We start from the raw sequence: 20077 nt of genomic DNA, 5'->3' as shown, positions 1-20077 counted from the left end.
GTGGCTTTCCGTGTGTCCACGCTTTCCCACTGGCGTTGCCTTCGTGTTTTCAGCTCTTGCTCTCCTTTTCAGACCCTTCTTTGATTCGTCCCCAATCCATATTTTTGCATTCCAAGTGAATTTTGCCAGCTGGGCCCTCGGAGGAGCCTCCACTCTGCCACGTCCATCCTGCTTCCTCCTTCACCTCCCACAGCCCTGCCAGGCCTCCCCTGCTTAATTAACCCATCTTTCCCTGTGTTAATTAGGTGTTGCCTACCAACCCAGAGGAAAGCTGGCAGGTCTACAGCTCTGCCCAGGACAGCGAGGGACGTTGTATATGCACAGTGGTGGCACCTCAGCAGACGATGTGCTCGCGTGATGCCAGGACAAAGCAGCTGAGACAACTCCTAGAAAAGGTAAAGCTTGGCCCCTTCTGGCAAAACTGGTTTGGTTTGGTGGGGTAAAAACCTGAGCTGAGCCTTGGTTTCCAGGGAAGACCCCCCTGGGATGGCTTTTCCATGCTGTAGTTGTCCCTGTGTGTGCTGTGGGGAATAATCAGCTGCAGGCAGAAGGAGAAATCTCTTTAGTGTTCGCTGGGAGGAAAGCCTGGCCTAAGGTCAAGGGAAAACTGCTGAGATCAAAGCACCAATATTGAACCATATCGCTAAAAAAAAATAAAAGAATTGAAAAAATAGAAAAAAATTCCCCTTTTTTCATTCCTTTGGCACGAGCAGTTTCAAAGCAGACTCAGCAACAGGAGAGGAGAGAGAATTAAAAGCCCAAAGCCAAGCTTTCCTAGGCAAGGTGGTATTAAAAAGGTCAAGTAAAACCTCGCAAGCTGTCGCCAGCAGGTAGCACAGAGATGACACTCAGTGGTTTTCTTCCTATCGTTGACATCCTCTTGATTAGTTTTTAATAGTCTGCTGCCCAAAAAGATCAAAGAATCTCATTAGGGAAACATCCCCAATAACAAGAGATTTTCCAGATAATAGATTTCAGTGAAGAAATGCTGTTTCATGTGAAATTGTGCTCTTCCCTTGCAAATATAAGCTGGCTCCTGTGCTGGATATATAATTAAACCCCATCCCCTAATGCTATATTGGCCTGTGCCGTGCATGACAAAAGAATTTTCATCCTGCTGCTTTGGGGGAAGCTGCTGTATTAATTCCCTCTAACAATATTAAACCTCCACTTAACTGATTTCCCCATGTGCTGAGGACAATAAAGCCAGCCAGGAAACATTCAGCCCTAAAACAATTCTTTGGGTTGTCAGAGGCTGCTAAAAATTCTCCCAACTCAAGCTTTTCTTTCTCGCAGCAATAACGCCCTGGGTGCATTTGTTCCTGAGAGGCAGCAGGATTTATGAACAGCTCAGAGGGGTTCCCAGAACTCTTCATCCACTCTAAACAATCAGGATTTGACCCAATGCCCCCCACTGATGGGCAGGAGTTGGGAATGGGAGACCTGGGATAACATCAGGAGGGTGGAAGTGCTCAGTGGGGTTGTTGTTTTTTTTTTTTTTAATGCAGCTCTCTGGCTGCCAATGGATCAGGAGTGAGGGAGGAGCAGGATTTCTGGGCATGTGTTGTGGGATATGTTACCTGCCTGCTAATCTGGCTGCATCTCACTCCCACGCTAACCTATATGAAAAACCCCAAAATAAGGAATAGGATCTTAGTGTCAGACATCTGATCTTGATAGAGGCTGAACTGATAATTCCTGGAGGTGAAAACAACTGCAGAGCAGAGCTTCCAGCTTCCCAGGAAGGATTTCAGTCCTGAAATCCTGAAATTCCCTCAGCTGGCATTATAACCCTGGCTTCGTGATGGGGAAAAACTGCAGCTCCTGGTTTCTCCCTGGCAGCAGAGGAAGCAGCACAATGTGTCAAGGAGGTAATTGTGCTTGGATTTTCCAAGGTGCAGATGTGGAATTCACCTATGGAAATGATGAGGTGTTGCAAGGAATGGGCTGTATTTGTGTGTACACAAATTACAGCATCTTCAGGGGAAATCTCCGTGCAGAATCTTCCGGAATTTTGGGGTTCAGATCTGCCACCCATCCATGGGGATGAGGATCTGTGTAGGAACTGCAGTTCTTGTGGCTGGAAATGAGTGCTGGGCATGCTGGCAGGTTAAAGAGGGGAGGGGAGGGAGGGCAGGCAGGGCTGCTCAGGCTGCACAGAGTGTTCAGCCCAGGGTTTGACACTCGAGGTGTCTGAGCTCATCCTTGGCTGGGGTACCCGGAGTCCTTCCAGCCTTACGTGTGGCAGGTGCCGAGTCCAGACCTTGGACTGCACCCAAACCAAGGCACCACCTCAGTCCTGCTCATCATCAGATTATGTTTGATCTCCAAACAGAATTTTATTTATTTATTTGTTCGTTCTGGCCCTGTTATCGGGGACAGCTTCCTCCTCCTCTGATGGTGAAAGCGTTTCTGGTTCCCTGCCAATCCTTGCTCTTGGCCAGCGCTGATTTCCAGATTTAACAGTTCTTTTTGCTCCTCTGGTGGTCAGTCCCAGGTGTGTACAGGGGGTCAGTGACACCTCAGCCATCACTCTGCCTTCTGCAGACCTTGTAGGGTGAACTTTTTATATCCTGGACCATCAGCTGAGTCCATTTCTCTGCTGATTTTGGTCTTGAAAATCTCCCTCAAGATTCCTCTTGCTGTTGCTCCATCAGTCTGTGCAGCTCCCCAGGTTCAGCCCAGGTTCATCCCTGCTGAAACCCCAAAGCTGAGCTCAGAACAGCCCTTTTGGAGCTGGCAGGAAAGGCTGATCCACAGGGAAGCTTGAGCAGGGTTTAAACCATGGATTTGACCTTATAAACATCACTGAGGTCATCAGGCCAATATCGACTCCCTGTTACCCTGGCTTAATTGTGAATCAGCTCGTCAAACAGGATGACAAGAGCAGCACTAGAAGCTTCATTTGTATTAATTTCCTATTTCAACTGCTAAAAATAACTCTTTTCCCCCAGACAGCCACAGGTATCTGTCTCACATTATCTTGGTGAAAATGAGGTTTCAGGCTGAGAGAGGAGGCAAAAAGCATTTTCAGGCAATGTTTGAGGACTGCAGCTGATGGATGGAGCTGAGGGAATTTAAGAGGCACTGTCCTTGGGCCTGAGTTCATTAGAGCACTTCTGTACATGCTTCAGCCTGAGCTCCAACAGGCTCATTGAAACCTAATCATGTGCCAAAGCACTTTGCTGGATCAAGGGCATAATATGCTAATGAAGGAAAACAAGATCCTCAGCACACGGGGCTGTCAGGAATCTCAGACTCATTCCCTACAAATCTGGCCCGGATCTCGCCTGATGGAAAACAACACAGGCAACAAATACCCACTCTGGGCTTGTAAAATCCACCCCAGAATAGCACAGCAGCTAATTTTAGGCATCTCTGTGCGGAGGCACGTGAGGAGGTTATTTTCCTCTGCTTCAGGGAGGAGCAGAAACATTCCAGAGGTGTCTGAGGGCAGCAGCCTGAGCGAGGTGCTCTGTGTCTCTCCCTTCCCACCACCTCAGAAAGAGCCCCCCAAAATTTTACTCAGCAGACTCAGATATTGGTTTGTCATTACAGGAATCCTCTTCTCTGATTATTTGCAGCTGGGGTTAGGCACTAGTGGAATAAATGGGATTAATTTTGCATGAGCTCTACAAGTCATCCCTCTCTCTGCTCCTTGGAACAATTCTGCTGCTTGACTGGAAGGATAGGCTGGATAACTGGAATAAAAGTACCTTGGCAGCCCAGTCATGCTTGTCTAAGGCTTCACTTCTCCTGCCTCAGGGCACAGAGAGGTCTTCAAACTCCTCCACATCCAGCCCAGGTGAATTAACACCCACTGAGAGCTCACATTCCCTGCGGGAGGCACAGCTTAATGGGAGCTGACCAGGTTCAGGCTGAGCTCAGGTTTGCTCTTTTCTCCTCCAAACCTTGTTCTGCACTTCCCTGCTCCTCACACCTCCCTGAGCAGGTCCTGGGAGGGGGTCAGGGTGATGCTGGTTCATCTCTGAGGCTCGGAGGCTGCAAATAGCTTCACCTTTGCTGAGGAACACTCTGGCCCCCGGAGCAGCTGTACAGAACACTCCAAAGCCTGCTGGCCTTTGCCACACAGCTTATCCATACATTTTTAATAGCTCCCTGCAATAGTTTCGGTGTCATCCTGCATGAGCAGAGGGCACTGTGATGGTTTTTCCAAGCCGGAGCTCCCACGGTTGGCATTTGCCCTGTGCGAGCCGCGGCTGGCGCGGGTGTCCTGCCGTGCCCTCGCTCTCAGTGCCAGCCCCGATCCTCCACAGTGGCATTTGCCAGAGGAAATGTGGGATTTGCACCACTCCTTCCTTCCCCATGCCAGCCTTGGCTGCGGCGAGGACGCGGGCGGGAGAGGATGTGGCACACGGGGCGCGGATCCGCAGGGACGGGACTGGCTTTGGCTCAGCAGGCTGGAAGCCTTCCTCTTCCCCTTCCTCTTCCTCTTCCCCTTCCTCTTCCCCTCTTCCTCTTCCCCCCTTCCTCTTCCTCTTCCCCTCTTCCTCTTCCCCTCTTCCTCTTCCCCCCTTCCTCTTCCCCTCTTCCTCTTCCCCTCTTCCTCTTCCCCCCTTCCTCTTCCCCTCTTCCTCTTCCCCTCTTCCTCTTCCCCTCTTCCTCTTCCCCTCTTCCTCTTCCCCTCTTCCTCTTCCCCTCTTCCTCTTCCCCTCTTCCTCTTCCCCCCTTCCTCTTCCCCTCTTCCTCTTCCCCTCTTCCTCTTCCCCTCTTCCTCTTCCCCTCTTCCTCTTCCCCTCTTCCTCTTCCCCTCTTCCTCTTCCCCTTCCTCTTCCCCTCTTCCTCTTCCCCTCTTCCTCTTCCCCTTCCCCTTCCTCTTCCTCTCCCTCTCCCAAGCAAGGCCCTGACACAGCAGCAGCAGCAGCAGCAGGCTGGATGCCTGATTCACTTTGCCCACGGACGTCACGGTGGCGGTGGCACTGCTGGGGTGACGTGGTGGTGGCAGGAGCGGCGCCCGTGGGCTGAGCCCCGTCACGTCCCCACCGTGGGACAAAAGCGTCCGGCTGAGCCCTTAAATATGGCTCGGTGCTAAATAGGAGCTGACGTCAGAGCTCCGTTCCCCCTCTCCCAGCCTGGAAAACAGGAGGGAATATCTCAATAAATCAGATGGCAGCCAACCTTCAAAATCAGGTCAGCCTCGCTGGCGTTTCCCTCCCCTCCTCACACCTTCAGCTCGTTTTCTCACTGTGAGCCCAGCCAAGCTCCTTGCATCATTCCCCTGGCGAGGCCAGATGGGCTCCGAGCGGGAATGCGGCACCGCTCGGCTCCGGAAGCTGAACCTCCCGAGCGGGGAGGTACCAACCATCCCCCGGTGCTTCCCGGCTGCAGGATGCCCTCCCTGCCGCTGGATTTGTTGTGGGAGATGCTGCCTGAACAGGCTGGGTGGATAATGAAGTTCTGCCGGTGGGGAGGGAGGTTTGTGCTCACGAGGAGATGGAAATGTGCACCTGGGCAGAAGCTTTTCCTCACAGCCAGGTGTGCTGCTGTCACCTCTGAGCTCTCCTCGTGCCTGTCAGAGAGGCCAGCCTGAGTGACACCTTTAACCTCAGCTACACCCCTCATTTCCACTCTGGACTGCTGAAATCTTCTGTGCAGAGCAGCAGGAAAACAAAAATCGTTTATGAAACCGGTTTTGCTGTGGTTTAGAGCGCGGGGTCATAATCTGGGAGCTGCTGTTGATGAAGCAGTAAATAATGCATGGGCTGATTGCCCTTTAGCTGTGCTGAGTGTGTGGAAAAGGTCAGCGTTGGGATGCAAGGGGGGCTGCCTCGCTGCTGGCAGCACCTTCTTAATGAGTCCCTTCTCGTTTGACAGGTGCAAAACATGTCCCAGTCGATAGAGGTGTTGGACAGGAGGACTCAGAGAGACCTACAGTACGTGGAGAAGATGGAAAACCAGATGAGGGGACTGGAATCCAAATTTAAGCAAGTGGAAGAAAGCCACAAGCAGCACCTGGCAAGGCAGTTTAAGGTAGGTCTGATTTCCAAACTGCTCCGGGAGCTGTGGCCAGGGAGCTGTTGGGATGGGCACGGCACTGTGGCCCTGGTTCCCATCAGGGGACCAGCTGTGGGCTCCCTCCTGTCCAAAGCACAGCCAGAGCCAGGTTGTGGCCTCACATCTTCAGCCCTGCATCTTGTTATAGGGCAAAAGCACAAATCTCCGTGTTCCTACACCCAGCCGGGTGCCCTAAATAGGGCAGTGCAGGGTGGTTCCATCGGGGGGTCTGCAGGGAGACACCTGAGCTCTGGGTGAGCTCTGGGTGAGCTCTGGGTGAGCTCTGGGAGAGCTCTGGGTGAGCTCTGGGTGAGGTGGGATCCCCTCTGTGGCCAGGCAGCTTCTCCATGCCATGCCCAGCACCCATTTCTTGGGAAAACCCAGGAACTGCAGCCCATGGCAAACCACAGTGGGCAGTCACCAAACCACATCTCCCCTGGAGAAAGGAGTTCATCAATCAAACATCACCCCCCTCCCCCGAAGAAAACCCAAAAAGTACAATTATAACAGCTGTCCTCAGGCTGGCAAACTGCACAACCCCAGGATTTTGTCCAGTTTTGGGTGTTGGCAGCAGAGGCAGCACCTTCTGATGGGTTCTGTGTGGTGTCCTGGCGCTGGGCAGAGGGGCAGTGGAGCTGCAGCCTCTGGAATGCAGCTGGCACCAGGAGCAGTGGCCAAACCCTCAGGAAGTTGCTTGAGGATGAATGAAATTGCCAAAAAAGGTGTTCTGAGCAACACTGGAATGTTAAATTTTAGCACTGCTGTGGGTTAATAGATATAAAAAAATCAAACGGAAAAGATTTCTGGTGGAATTTGGGGACTTTTCTGATCAGCCACCCAGCTGATTCCCACCCTCGTTTGCAGGCAGCTGGCTGGTATTTTAAAGCAGATTTTTTTTTAATGCTAAATACTGAAATACCATGATTATCTCATAAAAAGCTGGGAAGATGGTTCTTAAAACTTTTCACCAACTCCACCTCCTCCGCTCCCGATCTCCAGTTACTGCAGGACCCTAAATTTAGCTCTGCAGTCTGGACGGGAAGACTTGAGCATGAGTTTCTTTGATTTAATTATTTCTTTATTTCAGTTATTATCGTTTTTTCCCCCCCTCCTACCATTCTGATGAGTTCAACCCTTCCCATTGCCTGCCAGGGAACTTGAAATGAAATAAAAATCAAAGCGTTCCCCACGTGCAAAGCACAGGAGGGGAAAAAAACCTCGTGGTTTAAATAGCAGGGGATGGATTGGAAGGAAGGGAAGGAGGCTGAGGAGGAATTCCTGATCCTGCTCAGCCCTAAAAAGCTTCAGGACACAGGCAGATGTCACAGCCCTGGGTGCTGGGAGCTTGGCCACTGTAATTTGAGCAGCACCAGGGATTTTGGGTGTTCTCACACACTTCATTAACGGGTAGGTGCATGCATATTAATGTCTACTCATTAGCTGCTGGAGCAAAGCATCTGCAACAAAATGCTGCATTCTGAGCTTTTAAATGAGAAAAAAAAAAAAAAAACCACCAAATTTTTTTTTTTTAAAATAATAAAAGAAAATAATTTCTGCAAAATCCATCTGATAATGAATTTTATTTTTCTGTTCCGCGCTTAAAACCAGTGAGGAAATTTTTGTCTAATTTGCTGCCAAAGCAGCATTTGAAAGAACAGCCACAGCATTTTGTTCCTGCTAATGCCAGCATTAAACTGTGAGTGCTTTGCAGCTCTTGTGTTGGTTTTTTTTTTCTCTCTTTAGTGCCGTAAAAGTATTTGTCTATGAATGGCTATCTATATAAGGCAGGTTAGTGAGCTAGATCCTCAACAGTATTTCATTTTCTTGCTTACAGGGCTAACTAAAAAGCAAGTTTTTTCAATGCTGCAGTGACTGAAGAAGCAGTTCACTCCCATGTAACCATGAAAAGAGGGCCACAGAGCATTTTGCACCATGCATTGATTTTTTTTGATTATTTTCCAAATTAGCACCATATCTCACTAAGGAACCTTGAACCACACAACCGAGATCTTCCTTTGCATGCAATTGTAGATGCATTTCATGAATAGTTTGAAACCCTTGTCAATGCATATATATCTTATTTTCTTTTATTTTTTGGAAAGAAAAAAAGAAAAAAAAAACAACAACTCTTTGTGTATGTGATCTGAAGCATGTAACCCTAAGATGTTGCATTCTAAAAATGACAAATAAAGGCCTTTCCCAAATATTTTGGTGTTCTGCAGCCTGTTTAATATGTTCTTGCCAAGACATCATTTGGACCAAAAATAATAATTGAGCTAATTTTAATGCTAATAATTGTGGGATATGTGAACATTTCGCTCCCATAGGAAGCACCCAGGTCAAGGCAGAGTGTTGCAGATTTTTGCACGCATAGCACTGAACCGAGCTTATTTTAACCTTGCAGGCAATAAAAGCGAAAATGGAGGAACTTAGGCCTTTGATACCAGTGTTGGAAGAGTACAAAGCCGATGCCAAATTGGTATTGCAGTTTAAAGAGGAGGTCCAGAATCTGACGTCAGTTCTAAACGAACTCCAGGAGGAGATTGGCGCCTATGACTACGAAGAGCTTCAGAACAGAGTGTCAAATCTTGAAGAAAGGCTTCGTGCATGCATGCAAAAATTAGGTAGGCTCAGAACCACCATGGTGGCCCTGGCTCCGATGCCACCGGCGCCAACGCACGCATCCCGGCCGGAGGCAGAGATGCCCCGCTGGACATCTGGTGCCGTGCCCGGCCGCGAGGGATGAGCTCCACACAGCCAGGGGCGATCCTGCCAAGAGTTATGCCACCAGGAACATTCCTCCTGGGAGTAGTCCTGCCCAGGATTACTGGCAGGAGCAATGCTGCTCGTGGTGTGAGCGCTTCAGGATCCTCCCCCCCGGAGCGGCCGTGTGGGCAGCGCTTGCATAAGTGGCAGCTCACGCTTATGCAAAGCCAACGTTTGCACCCCTTTTGCTTCTGCATCCCTGGACCTGGCCCGTCAGCAAAGGGCTCTGCTCGTGGTGGGGGGTGTGGGGCTGTGCAGGCTGTGCCTCGGTTTCCCTCGGTTTCCTTTCTTTTTTTTGCATCTTGCCCGTCCCCCCGGAGCAGAGCATGACGGAGCTGGTGCGCGGTGCGGTCCTGCCCCTGTGCGGGGTGTGAATCCTCCCTCTCCCGTTCCCGGAGGGAGCAGGGAGCCCTTTCCATCAGGCTGCTGCTAAACCTCCAGGGATTCGTCTCTGACCTCGTGCAGAGGGTTTGAGTTGACTGAAACTCGTGGGGCTGTTGTGGGGAGGCTCAGCTGTCGCCAATCCCAACGTGTGACCCCCAAACACAGGGGGAAGGAGGAGGGCACTGCCTTCCACAGCTGCAAGGACTCTCTGCACCATTTGTTGGGCCAGCTCTGACTTGATTTAATTTCTCCTTCCATTATTGACTTTCTTGCCACGCCATTTAGATAATCCAAACACATTAACTGCTCTGCAGTCTATTTTGGTAGCACATACGAAATTACACTCTCAGGTAACTTCATGGAAGATCAGATCTCTTCTGAGCACTTTATATCCTTGGCAAGGTAACGTTTGTTTGTCTCTTGGCTCTGCTGCTGGGGTTGCTTTTGCTTGTTTCTAGATGCCTCCACTGTGAGCAGCCACCTCCCCTCCGTTCCCTCTGCATTTCCATCCTCAGGTTCCTTGGACATCCCTTGTAGGCTCCATCTCGCTCAGAGAGTAAAATTCCCATTTAAATGTGGATGTTCAGGGTATTTGAACAAGCCAGGCACCAAGGTACCCTTGAGACAGGTGAAACCCGCCCTGGCCAAGAGAGATCAGAGTTTGATTTGATTAATTAATGAGTGCTGGTGCCCCAGGTTTGGTTGGAGAGCAGGACAGGCCTTTCTGCCCCTTCCTGGTCCATGATGGTCACAGGGAGGGCAGCAGGGCTGGGCGTGGAGGGAAGTTCTGACCTTGCCCTCACGCTCTGGAACTTCCCCCTGAAAGCCTGATGGGGACAGGAATGAGCTGGAACGGCTTGGTCCCGAATTCCTGGAGCTTTATCAGGTGGGCACCGTGCTGTGGGATGACAAGGAAGGATGAACAGCTAAGAAAGAAAGATAAGAAAGGAGCACAGGCCCAGGAGGGTGGGGTGGGCACACAGGGAGCTCCTGGCAGCCCCACACCCCCAGCAAGGGCAGCTCTGCTCTGAGAATGGATCCTCTCATCCCTCCCTGCTGAAGGCAGAGGAGAAAGAGGAGAAGGTGCCCAAGGAGGGATGCCCTTGCTGCACCCAGAGCCTTCAGCCCATCCCTTGAAGATGAGGAGGAGCTGTGGGTCACAGGAGAGGAGCAGCAGGAGCAGGGATTCCAGACTTTAAACCTGGGGACTGTTCTTTAAACAAAGCCACGCTGGCCCCCACAGCCCCTCTCCAACCAGGGGGTCTGGGACAATCCTCCCATGACCCTGGGCAGGCTTTAAGGAGTAGCTCCCAAATCATTCAGGGCTCCAAAAAAGTAGAATTTGCTCTTGGAACATTAACCCTTTCTGCTCATTCCATCCCCTCACACTCAGGTCCAGTTGGGACCAGTAGCTCAGGTAAGAATGAGGCAGGCAGGGATGCTGAGCTCTTGCAGGTAACTTTGTCTAGAAACTTCTGGGTGTTCTTTTAAATCTTTTTGAGTCTTCAGCTGGGCTTTTTGGCTTCTTGCTACCCTTGCTCTCTCTCTGGGGTCAGGGCAGCTCTTTGGCAGCAGCCCTGGGTGCTCACAGAGATGGATTCTGTGCCTCCCAAAAGCTCATCCCAGAGGATTTGCTGCTCACTCAGGAAGGTGATTTATTTGGTCACTTAAAAGAAACAGCACGGATTGAATTTCCCATGCCGTTTATCTCTCTGGCATGTAAACCACTGGAAATGGTTGTTAATTGAGTTAAATTCAGATAACAGCCTCACAAATGCTTTGCTGCCACACAATGAGGCCCTGATTGCTGAGGATTTCACTCTGCTGCAGGTTTTCTGCTCAGCTGGGCTCACTGATGTCTCCAGGAGAACGTTTTAGCTGGGATTTGCTGCTCCCCTGGAGTGTGTGTGCCCCAAACAGGGTCAGGGAGCTGCAGCAACAAGCAGGGGCCAAGGGGAGGGGAGGGATGTGGCACATTCCCATCCAGCTCACCTCTCCCAGGAAGCTCGGTGGAGCCTTGACAGTGCAGCAGCCTTTTCCGTAGCCAAGGTCCTGGTTTGCATTTTGGGTTTCCTAAGCATTATTGATGGATCAATAGTGAAAACACTTCCTGACCCTGGCATGTGTGTGGAGGGGAAAAAAAAAAATCAATAATGGCAGCTTCAATCTGTGTTTCTGTTTACACTCCTAAAGATCCTTATTTATACAGAGATTTTAGCCTTTCCATTAATGTTCCTAAGAGGAAGCTCAGGGGTTGTCACTCCTTGGATCAAGAGGGAATTTAACTCAGGCAGGACAAGATTTCCTTGGGAAAAATCCCGGGGGAGGGATGGGGATAGAGCCCCATCCCTGATGGTTTTGGATCAGGCAACAGAGGCAGGATCCAGGCACAGCTGAGCTGCCACAGCCCCACCCCTGCCCTGGAGATGGGATGGGATGGGGGCATCAATCCTTGGCTTCCTGGGAAAGATCCCGGCTGGAGCAGCAGAGCCCAGAAGGAAAGAGCTGGTGCTGGTGCCTGTGCGTTGGTGGAGGAGCTGCCGAGCAGGACCTGTGGGCAGGATCCCAGATCCCAGATCTGGAGCGGAGGTGTTGGCATCCTGGGAGGAGCCAAGTGCCGGGTTTCACCCAGTCCTGCTGGAAAATTCCTGGAGGAAGGGGCTGCATTTCAGGGCAGGGTGCAGAGGTGCAGGACAGAGTCAGCTGGATGGAGGGACGCTTGGGAAAAGGCTGATTTGTGTCCAGGGGAAAGGACCTGAATAGCGCTGGGCAAAAAGGAGTGAAGGCAGCTCCTAAAATCTGCTCCTCACAGGTTTCCCCTGTCCTGGACTCCTGGTTGAGCACCAGGATGTGTTTTTCTGTGCCACAATTGTCCCTGAGTGACCTGGAATGCCCCTAGCATCCCAAACTCCTGCCATCCCAGCAGGATGGGGGATTGCAGAAGGCTCAGCTGCTGATATTCAGAGCGTGGTGAGGATCTCCTGAGGGTCCCAGGGGCTGGAGCTCTCCATGCCTGCGTGGCAAACCCAGCAAAGCTAACTCGGGATCTTAAAGGATCTGTGTTAAATTCCCACCAGCAGCTGAGTGCCTGGGATGGGTTTACACCAGGAGAGAGAACACGCTGCCCTGTGTGAGAACAACCCTCTTGCATGAGGAGCTGGGCTGTGTGTGCCTCTAGCTAAACGTGTAGGAGATGTTGCAAACAACACTGGTTTACCCTTATCAGCTGCTGCTGCTTTTTTTTTTAACTGTTTTTTTTTTTTTAAATCAATGAGCTTTTATACCACGCTCCTCTCCAGGGAAATGGGAGGAAGAGATAAAGCGACAGCAATGTAGGGCTGTGATAATGGAAGGCAGCACTGAGCAGATCTGGGATTAGGGGAAGGCTGGACCCCTGCAAGACATTTAAATTTGTCATTTTAACCCATTGCATCTCTTCTGCAGTACTTTGCTCTCCCTCTGAGCTGAGAGGTTTGGAGTGCAGCAGGCAGGAGGGCAAACTCCTGTGCCTTGTGTCTCAGGAGAGCTCTGCTTTTTGGTGGCATCTCTCTTTGTCTGCCTGGGTCTGGAGGCTGTGGCAGCACTGATGGTGCCCTTGGTCATGTCCTGCTGGTGCACATCAGGAATATCTTCCTCTATTTTCTGCCCTGGGCTAAGGGGATCCCTTTGGCCACAGCTCAGAGTTGAGACAGGTGGATGTGTCTGATGTGTCTGATGAGGAATTAAAATGCAGGTGAGAACAGGCCAAGGAGAGAGGCAGCTGAGAGAAATTGCAGAGTTCTGGAAATGCTCAGGGTGTAAGATCTGTGATTCTATGAAGGTCAGGTTGGACAGAGCTCTGAGCAACCTGATCTGGTTGAAGACATCCCTGCTCATTGCAGGGGGCTGGACTAAACAACCTTTAATGGTCCCTAATAACAAACCATGCTATGATTTTACTTGGTAATTTGGAGCAGGGTGACCTTGTCCTGAGCAGGCAGAGCTCTCCCTGTGTCCCAGCAGCACCTGCAGGGGCTCCCACCTGCAGCCCAGCCCTGGGTTCTGCTGAGCAGGTACTGCAGTGCTGCTCCTCCACCCCAGCACTGCCACCTTCCCCTTCCCCAGCCTGTCACAGCCTCCCACATCAAAAAGGAGAGCTCAGGAAACACCTCCTGAGCTTCAGGTGGTGGCTGTCACCCGTTGCCTCTGCCCTGAGCTTGTCTTGCTCTGCCCTGGATGTGTCTGGGTTTTAAATGAGCTCTCCCCACCCAGCAGGAATCCCCCACCAGCCCCAGTCTCTCCCGAGGCACCTTCATCTCCTCAGCTGTCAGTGCTCACTGCACACTCGCTGGAATGTTGGTGAGGCAGGGAACCAGAGTGCCAGCTTTACTGGAACTTGGGGATGTTGTTGGGAAAAGGAACTTGGATGTGGCTGCAGCTGCTGTGCTGAGGCTGCAGCATTCCACATCCACGGACAGCCCCAGCCAGGGATGGGGAATGAGCTGGAGGAGAGGTGCTGCTGCTTCCTCTCGTATTTAGGGCTTGAAAACCCAGCAAGGCACTGCCCTGGCTCCCTGAATTTAACAGATGTGGAGATCAGAGATGTCCTGAATTCAGCAGATCTGGAGATCAGAGATCTCCTGAATTCAGCAATGTGGAGATCAGAGATGTCCTGAATTCAGCAATGTGGAGATCAGAGATGTCCTGAATTCAGCAATGTGGAGATCAGAGATCTCCTGAATTCAGCAGATGTGGAGATCAGAGATCTCCTGAATTCAGCAATGTGGAGATCAGAGATGTCCTGAATTCAGCAGATCTGGAGATCAGAGATCTCCTGAATTCAGCAGATGTGGAGATCAGAGATCTCCTGAATTCAGCAGATGTGGAGATCAGAGATCTCCTGAATTCAGCAATGTGGAGATCAGAGATCTCCTGAATTCAGCAATGTGGAGATCAGAGATCTGAATTTAGCAGATGTGGAGATCAGAGATCTCCTGAATTCAGCAATGTGGAGATCAGAGATCTCCTGAATTCAGCAGATGTGGAGATCAGAAATCTCCTGAATTCAGCAGATCACATCTGGAGCCCCCGAGCGTGGCTCCAAGCTGGCTGGCAGCGCTCAGCCGTGCCCATCCCTGTGCTGGGGAGGCTGAGCTGGGCAGGATTCCCGGGACAGCTCCTGAGGGATCCTCGGGACGCTCCCACCTCCATCCTGCCGCGTTTGGGTTCCTGTCCCAGAGCTGGCTGGAGGAGGCTGGTGGATCCAGCAGTGAATCCTGAGTGTGCAACACGAGAGGGAACAGGGAAATCGGCTGGAAAATGATCTTTGCAGGGAGGAGATTTATATTGCCTGCCATTATCCACCTTCCTCTTTTTTCTCCTCTGCATAACTCGTAACAAACGCACATTTCCAGCAGGGCTGGAATAGCTACGGCTGCCTTTTTTATCTTGGCTGCAGCCGCTGGATCAGAGAGGCTCCTTCCTCCACCTGGCTGCTGCTCTCATTCCCAATTCCATGACATTCACAGCTCAGCAAAGCTCCTTTTCTCGGGGACAGCCATAAGGACAATTGTCATTAAGAGGTGTGAAACAAACAAAAGCATCCGACACTTGTTCCTGACCCGATTCCTGTAATTAAAGCAGCCCTGGGCAGGGCAGAGGGGAGCGGGTGGGACTGGTGCCGGTGCCCCTCTCGTGGTGCTCACCAGCCTTCCCCTCTTTTCCAGCCTGTGGGAAGCTGACTGGAATAAGTGACCCGATCACAATTAAAACCTCGGGGTCCCGCTTTGGATCGTGGATGACGGATCCTCTGGCTCCTGAGGGAGAAAACAAGGTAAGAGCGTGACAGCATCACCCCTGTGTCCCACCAGCGTGGCTGAGGACAGTGGATATCCATCAGAGCCTGGACTGTGCCCTGGGAAAGCTGGGGAATGTCCCCATTCATCCCACAGGGCTCTGCTGGCAGCAGGAGGGGGCAGAGCATCCCCCAGGGAGGGAGGATGAGGAGCTGAGCACAGATCCCTTTCCTGGGCAGGTGAAACTCATTGCAGCCATGAGGGTCCATGGGCTCAGAATTGTCACCACGAGGTCTGGGTGGAAAAACCCCGAGTTTTGGGTTTTTAATCTGTGTTTGACAGCCAGGAGGGAGCTGGGGCTGAGCAGAGGGACCCGTAGTCCTGGTCCCTGCTGCTCTTCTGCTGCCAGCACCTCTGATAATGTCATCTGCCTGCATTTGCCCTCCATCCTCCACCTTCATTGTTGGGAGGAATTAACTGACTGCAGCCAGAGAGAGAGAGATTTGTTTTGCTTTGTTTTGGTCTTTATTTTTTTTCCATTCAGACCATTCAATTTTGATCCCAAGGAGGTAGGAGGCCAATAACTGGCTGAAAATCAATCCCGGCTCCCCATGACTGATGGAATGGAAAATATCTCGAGTGTTTGCCGAGGATTTGCAGGCAGCAAAACAAAACAAAAAGCACCAAGCTTGGCTGCCCGTAATTCCCTCCTGCATGCAGCATCCTTCAAAGGATAAAGGCACCAGCAAGGGCTGGATCAGGGCACCTATTTTGGGATCTGTGCCCTGACATCAGCTCTGTGGCTAAGAGAGGACAAGGGATGCTCTGGAGAAGTCACCCATGGGTGGTTTCTTTGAAGGTGACTTGAGTTGTCAGGCTCTTTCCTTCCAGCGGCCACTGGCTGGTGAATTGGTCCCCAATTCAACACCTCCATATTTTACAGTTATTAAGCAAAATTTCTCCTCCAGCCCAAATAAAACCCTGCTTAGAGGTGAGATGGGAAGGTTTTACCCACATCACGTCTCGTTTTGTTCAAAAGAGGGGACAGACTTGTCCCCTTCAGGCTGTGTTTGCTGCTTCCCTTGGCACTAAGACAATTTTCAGCTGAAGCTGGTGGTTCAGATGTTAAGGATCCTCTCGTATCTTCAGAGAGTTTTGTCTCAAACTGCTGTTTTTTGATATTTTTTTGTTAGCCATGCCTTTTTCTGCAGTGTATTTTTGTTGTACAAGTAGGCTGCAGACTGGAGCTGGAACTTCCCAAGCCTCTCTGTGTATTTAATATATAAAACCTGCTGGGAATTTTATTAGGAACACACCAATAAGTGAACTTCACTGGCTGCTCAGCAGAGTGGGAAAGTGAGGATGGGCAGTTTATCAGCCCCAGCTCCTGTCCCTGAGCCCCAGGAGGTGTTTGGTGTTCATGTGATCATTTGTTCATGTCATGAAACCATAGAACACAACTGGGAGAGATTTGTGAGTCCTGTGGGAGCAGCAGGTGGATGCTGAGAGCTGGGATTGCTGTGTATGGGCAGGACAGGAGGAGGTTGCTCAGAGCTAGCTGCTGTGATGGGACATCCATCAATCTCTGCCTTTCCAGGGTTTGGAATGCTGCTGAAATACCCTACAGCCCTTGCCTGGTGACACAGGGCTCTGCTGGGCTTTAAAAACTGAGCACAACACATTTGCATGCTGAATTTTTAATACCAGATAACGAAACGGGAGCAGCAAAGAGTCAGTTGTGTTTTGGATATTTTTTTCCCACTATAATTTCCCCAACTGGTTCAGCTGAAGTTTCGTTTCCAGCTCTGGGTGCTCTCTGGTGCTTTTGCAGCCACCCCCAAGGTTTGGGGCTGAGGTTGGAGCCATTGGCACCCGTTCATTCCCCACCTCTGCAGCCTTTCCAGGGAGGTAAGGCTGGAAAGATGAAATTCCCTCCCAAGTTTTTGGAGACCCCAGCTGACTTCCCAAAGGCAGCAGCCAAATGTTGGGCTGCCCTTCTCAAAGACTGATGATCACACTCCAGACACAGAGCTGTCAGATTTTGCAAGGGGTTTGCAGAAGAAATATGCACTCCATCACCCAAATCTGCAGCCTTAAAGGCTTTCCTCTTGCTAAATTTACCTTTTCTCCTTCCTAAATTTACCTTTTCTCCTTCCTAAATTTACCTTTTCTCCTTCCTAAATTTACTTTTTCTCCTTCCTAAATTTACCTTTTCTCCTTCCTAAATGGCTCTTACAGAAAGCAGCTCTCTCATTTTCAGGCAGCAGCCGCATCCAGAATGTCAGTGGCTGGCTGGATATTTCTTGTGGATATTAACTGCACAGCTTGGTCATTTGCCTCGCAATTGGTTTCATATAACAAAAGCACTTTTTTTCTTTTTTTCTTTTTTTTAAGGAGTCTAGACAGTGTCCCCAGTGAACTGGCACTTAAATGATGATCTAAAATCTCTCCCCAATCTACCCAGAGCAAGATTTAGATGTCTTTGTCTCTTATATTTCAGCAGCCTCGCTTTAAGCTTTTGATGCAGCAGTGTATGATTTTTAAACCAATATGGACTTTTTGCCTGAATTTGCCTGACAATGAGTGATTGCATCCCTCGCTCCCGCATTCCAAATTAATGGAGTTGTGCACAGCAGCTGCTGTAATTTACTGAGTGCTACCGCGGGAAGCAAAAGCAGCAGCGACAGAAAATGTTGGGTTTAGCCAGGGAAAAGCTGCTAATTGCCCTCGGGAAGGGAGGGCGGTGCCAGCCACGCAGCGTTCCCAGGGGAGCACTTAAACCAAGGAGATAGCTTGGCTGATTTGGGGGTGCAGAAATCTGGGTTATTTCTGGATGTAGGTGACAGGTGCTGGCTGGGTTCAAGGCCAGACTGGCCGGGATTTGGAGCGGCCCGGTCTGCTGGAAGGTGTCCTCGTCAGGGATGAATTTTAAGCTCCATTCCAAACGGTTTTATGACGATTCCACGACCCCCAGCTGTGGAATTTTTTGAGTTTTTGAGGCGATCCCTAACCCCTCTAACGTGTTTGCGTTGCGCAGGTTTGGTACATGGACAGCTACCACAACAACCGCTTCGTCCGCGAGTACAAATCCATGGCGGACTTCATGAACACCGACAACTTCACCTCCCACCGCCTGCCCCACCCGTGGTCGGGCACGGGCCAGGTGGTCTACAACGGCTCCATTTACTTCAACAAATACCAAAGCCACATCATCATCAGGTTCGACTTGAAAACGGAGACCATCCTCAAGACGCGCAGCCTGGACTACGCCGGCTACAACAACATGTACCACTACGCCTGGGGCGGCCACTCGGACATCGACCTCATGGTGGACGAGAACGGGCTCTGGGCCGTCTACGCCACCAACCAGAACGCCGGCAACATCGTCATCAGCAAGTTGGACCCCAACACCCTGCAGAGCCTGCAGACCTGGAACACCAGCTACCCGAAACGCAGCGCCGGAGAGGCCTTCATCATCTGCGGCACCCTCTACGTCACCAACGGCTACTCGGGCGGCACCAAGGTGCACTACGCCTACCAGACCAACGCCTCCACCTACGAGTACATCGACATCCCCTTCCAGAACAAGTATTCCCACATCTCCATGTTGGACTACAACCCCAAGGATCGGGCTCTCTACGCCTGGAACAACGGGCACCAGATCCTGTACAACGTCACCCTCTTCCACGTCATCCGCTCCGACGAGTTGTAGCCCGGCCTTGGTTAGAAACTGGGTTTAGGGGGGGGGGGGGAAAAAAAAAATTCAATGGAAGTGAAAAGTTAAAAACAAACAAATAAATAAATAATAAAAAAGGGAAAAAAAAAAAAAGGGAGAAACTAATTTAAAAAAGAAATGCTAATAAGGAAACATACTCTAAATAAGTAAACATATAAACAGCTGCCAAAATTAAGACCAACGTCATGGAGGATTATTCAGCATAAACCTGACAGATCAGCATTACCTCTACATTTCTAGAAGTCTGGCCCTGTGTTATAGACTCAAGAATAACCATGTACTTGCAGCTGGAACTGCACTCAGAGAACCACTTCAGTTTGGGGTTTTGTTTTGTTTCTGTTCTGATAGCAAACCTAGAGAACATCCTCAAGCAGTAAGGCAATGACTGTTGGAAGTTCACCCTCGGGAGCCTCGCTCTCCTCCGTGTGTGGGTTGCATGGACATTCCCCCGGCGCCACGGGCAGCTGTGATGGATGTGGATGTGATGGAGAGGAAAAGCAGGAAAAGCTGACCCGTGAGGAGCTCTGGCTGTCTCAACAAGACCTGTCACAGGTTGGTTTTCTTTGCCTTCCATTGCAGCTACCGTCTCTCTCAACTGTGTTCCTGTCACTTAGATTAACTGTGCTGAGACCCGAAGTAGCTCATGGATCTGTGTCTTAGTAACTTATTAAACACGATGGTTTAAGTATGTATTATGAACAAGTTGTTGTACCCATATTGTTTGAACTTATGTATTCAGCAACTATATTGTACAATGTATGTCTGTTATTTACCAGAGGTGGCAAAACTTTGTATGTCCAGTTTATGCAATGAATGTTGTAAATGCAATGATGTAGTTTGGATTTAATAAATGATGGTTTTTTCGTTTCTAAAAAGGCAAAAAAAAAAAAAAAAAAAAGGTCAGTGTTCACCCTTATACACAGGTAACCAATTTCATGTTGATAATTACAGGAATATTCTCTTACTGTTATACTATCTACATAGCATTATGGTGGTTGGAAATCGCTTCTGTGGAGATTCTGTGGCAGCAGATTCCCATGGGAAGCTTTGTTTATGGAAGTGTGAAGGTAATTAATTTTTTTTAAGAGGAAAACTTTGTACTATCCACAGTTATCTAAGGAACAATAAAACTATTAGGAGACTTCCCTGCTTTGTTTGTTGTTTTCCCTGTGTGAGTGAGTGAGTGAGTGAGTGAGTGAGTGAGTGCAGGGGAGGGAGAACAGGAATTTTTTGGGGTAAATGCTGAGCAGCCATCCTGAGTTTCTTACCAGGGAATATTTCCTGATGTGTGGCTGAGGCTGGGGGTTGGCAGGGCAGAGGGTTGGCTCTCTGCTCTGGAGGGACTCCCTATTTTCAGCTGGAGCAGGCACTGCTTCAAGGAAATAAAATCCTGTGGCTGCTC

General features: G+C 50.2%; 1 protein-coding gene across 2 annotated transcripts in view; it reads left to right on the top strand.

Moving 5' to 3' along the window:
* Positions 1-19820, top strand: part of OLFM1 (olfactomedin 1) — a 33119-nt gene extending 13299 nt beyond the window's left edge. For both annotated transcript variants that reach the window (XM_005529210.3, XM_005529209.3), the window contains exons 2-6: positions 246-395; positions 5836-5991; positions 8420-8639; positions 14871-14977; positions 17977-19820. In XM_005529210.3, coding sequence (XP_005529267.1) covers positions 246-395; positions 5836-5991; positions 8420-8639; positions 14871-14977; positions 17977-18651 — 1308 coding nt within the window. In that variant the 3' untranslated portion in view covers positions 18652-19820. The remainder of the gene's footprint in view (positions 1-245; positions 396-5835; positions 5992-8419; positions 8640-14870; positions 14978-17976) is intronic.
* Positions 19821-20077: the final 257 nt, after the last annotated feature.

This window comes from Pseudopodoces humilis, chromosome 22, assembly GCF_049639895.1.
Source record: "Pseudopodoces humilis isolate 2021_Gansu_Grassland_sample_001 chromosome 22, ASM4963989v1, whole genome shotgun sequence".
NCBI classification, from domain to species: Eukaryota; Metazoa; Chordata; class Aves; order Passeriformes; family Paridae; genus Pseudopodoces; species Pseudopodoces humilis.
This window is presented reverse-complemented; position numbering and strand designations above follow the sequence as displayed.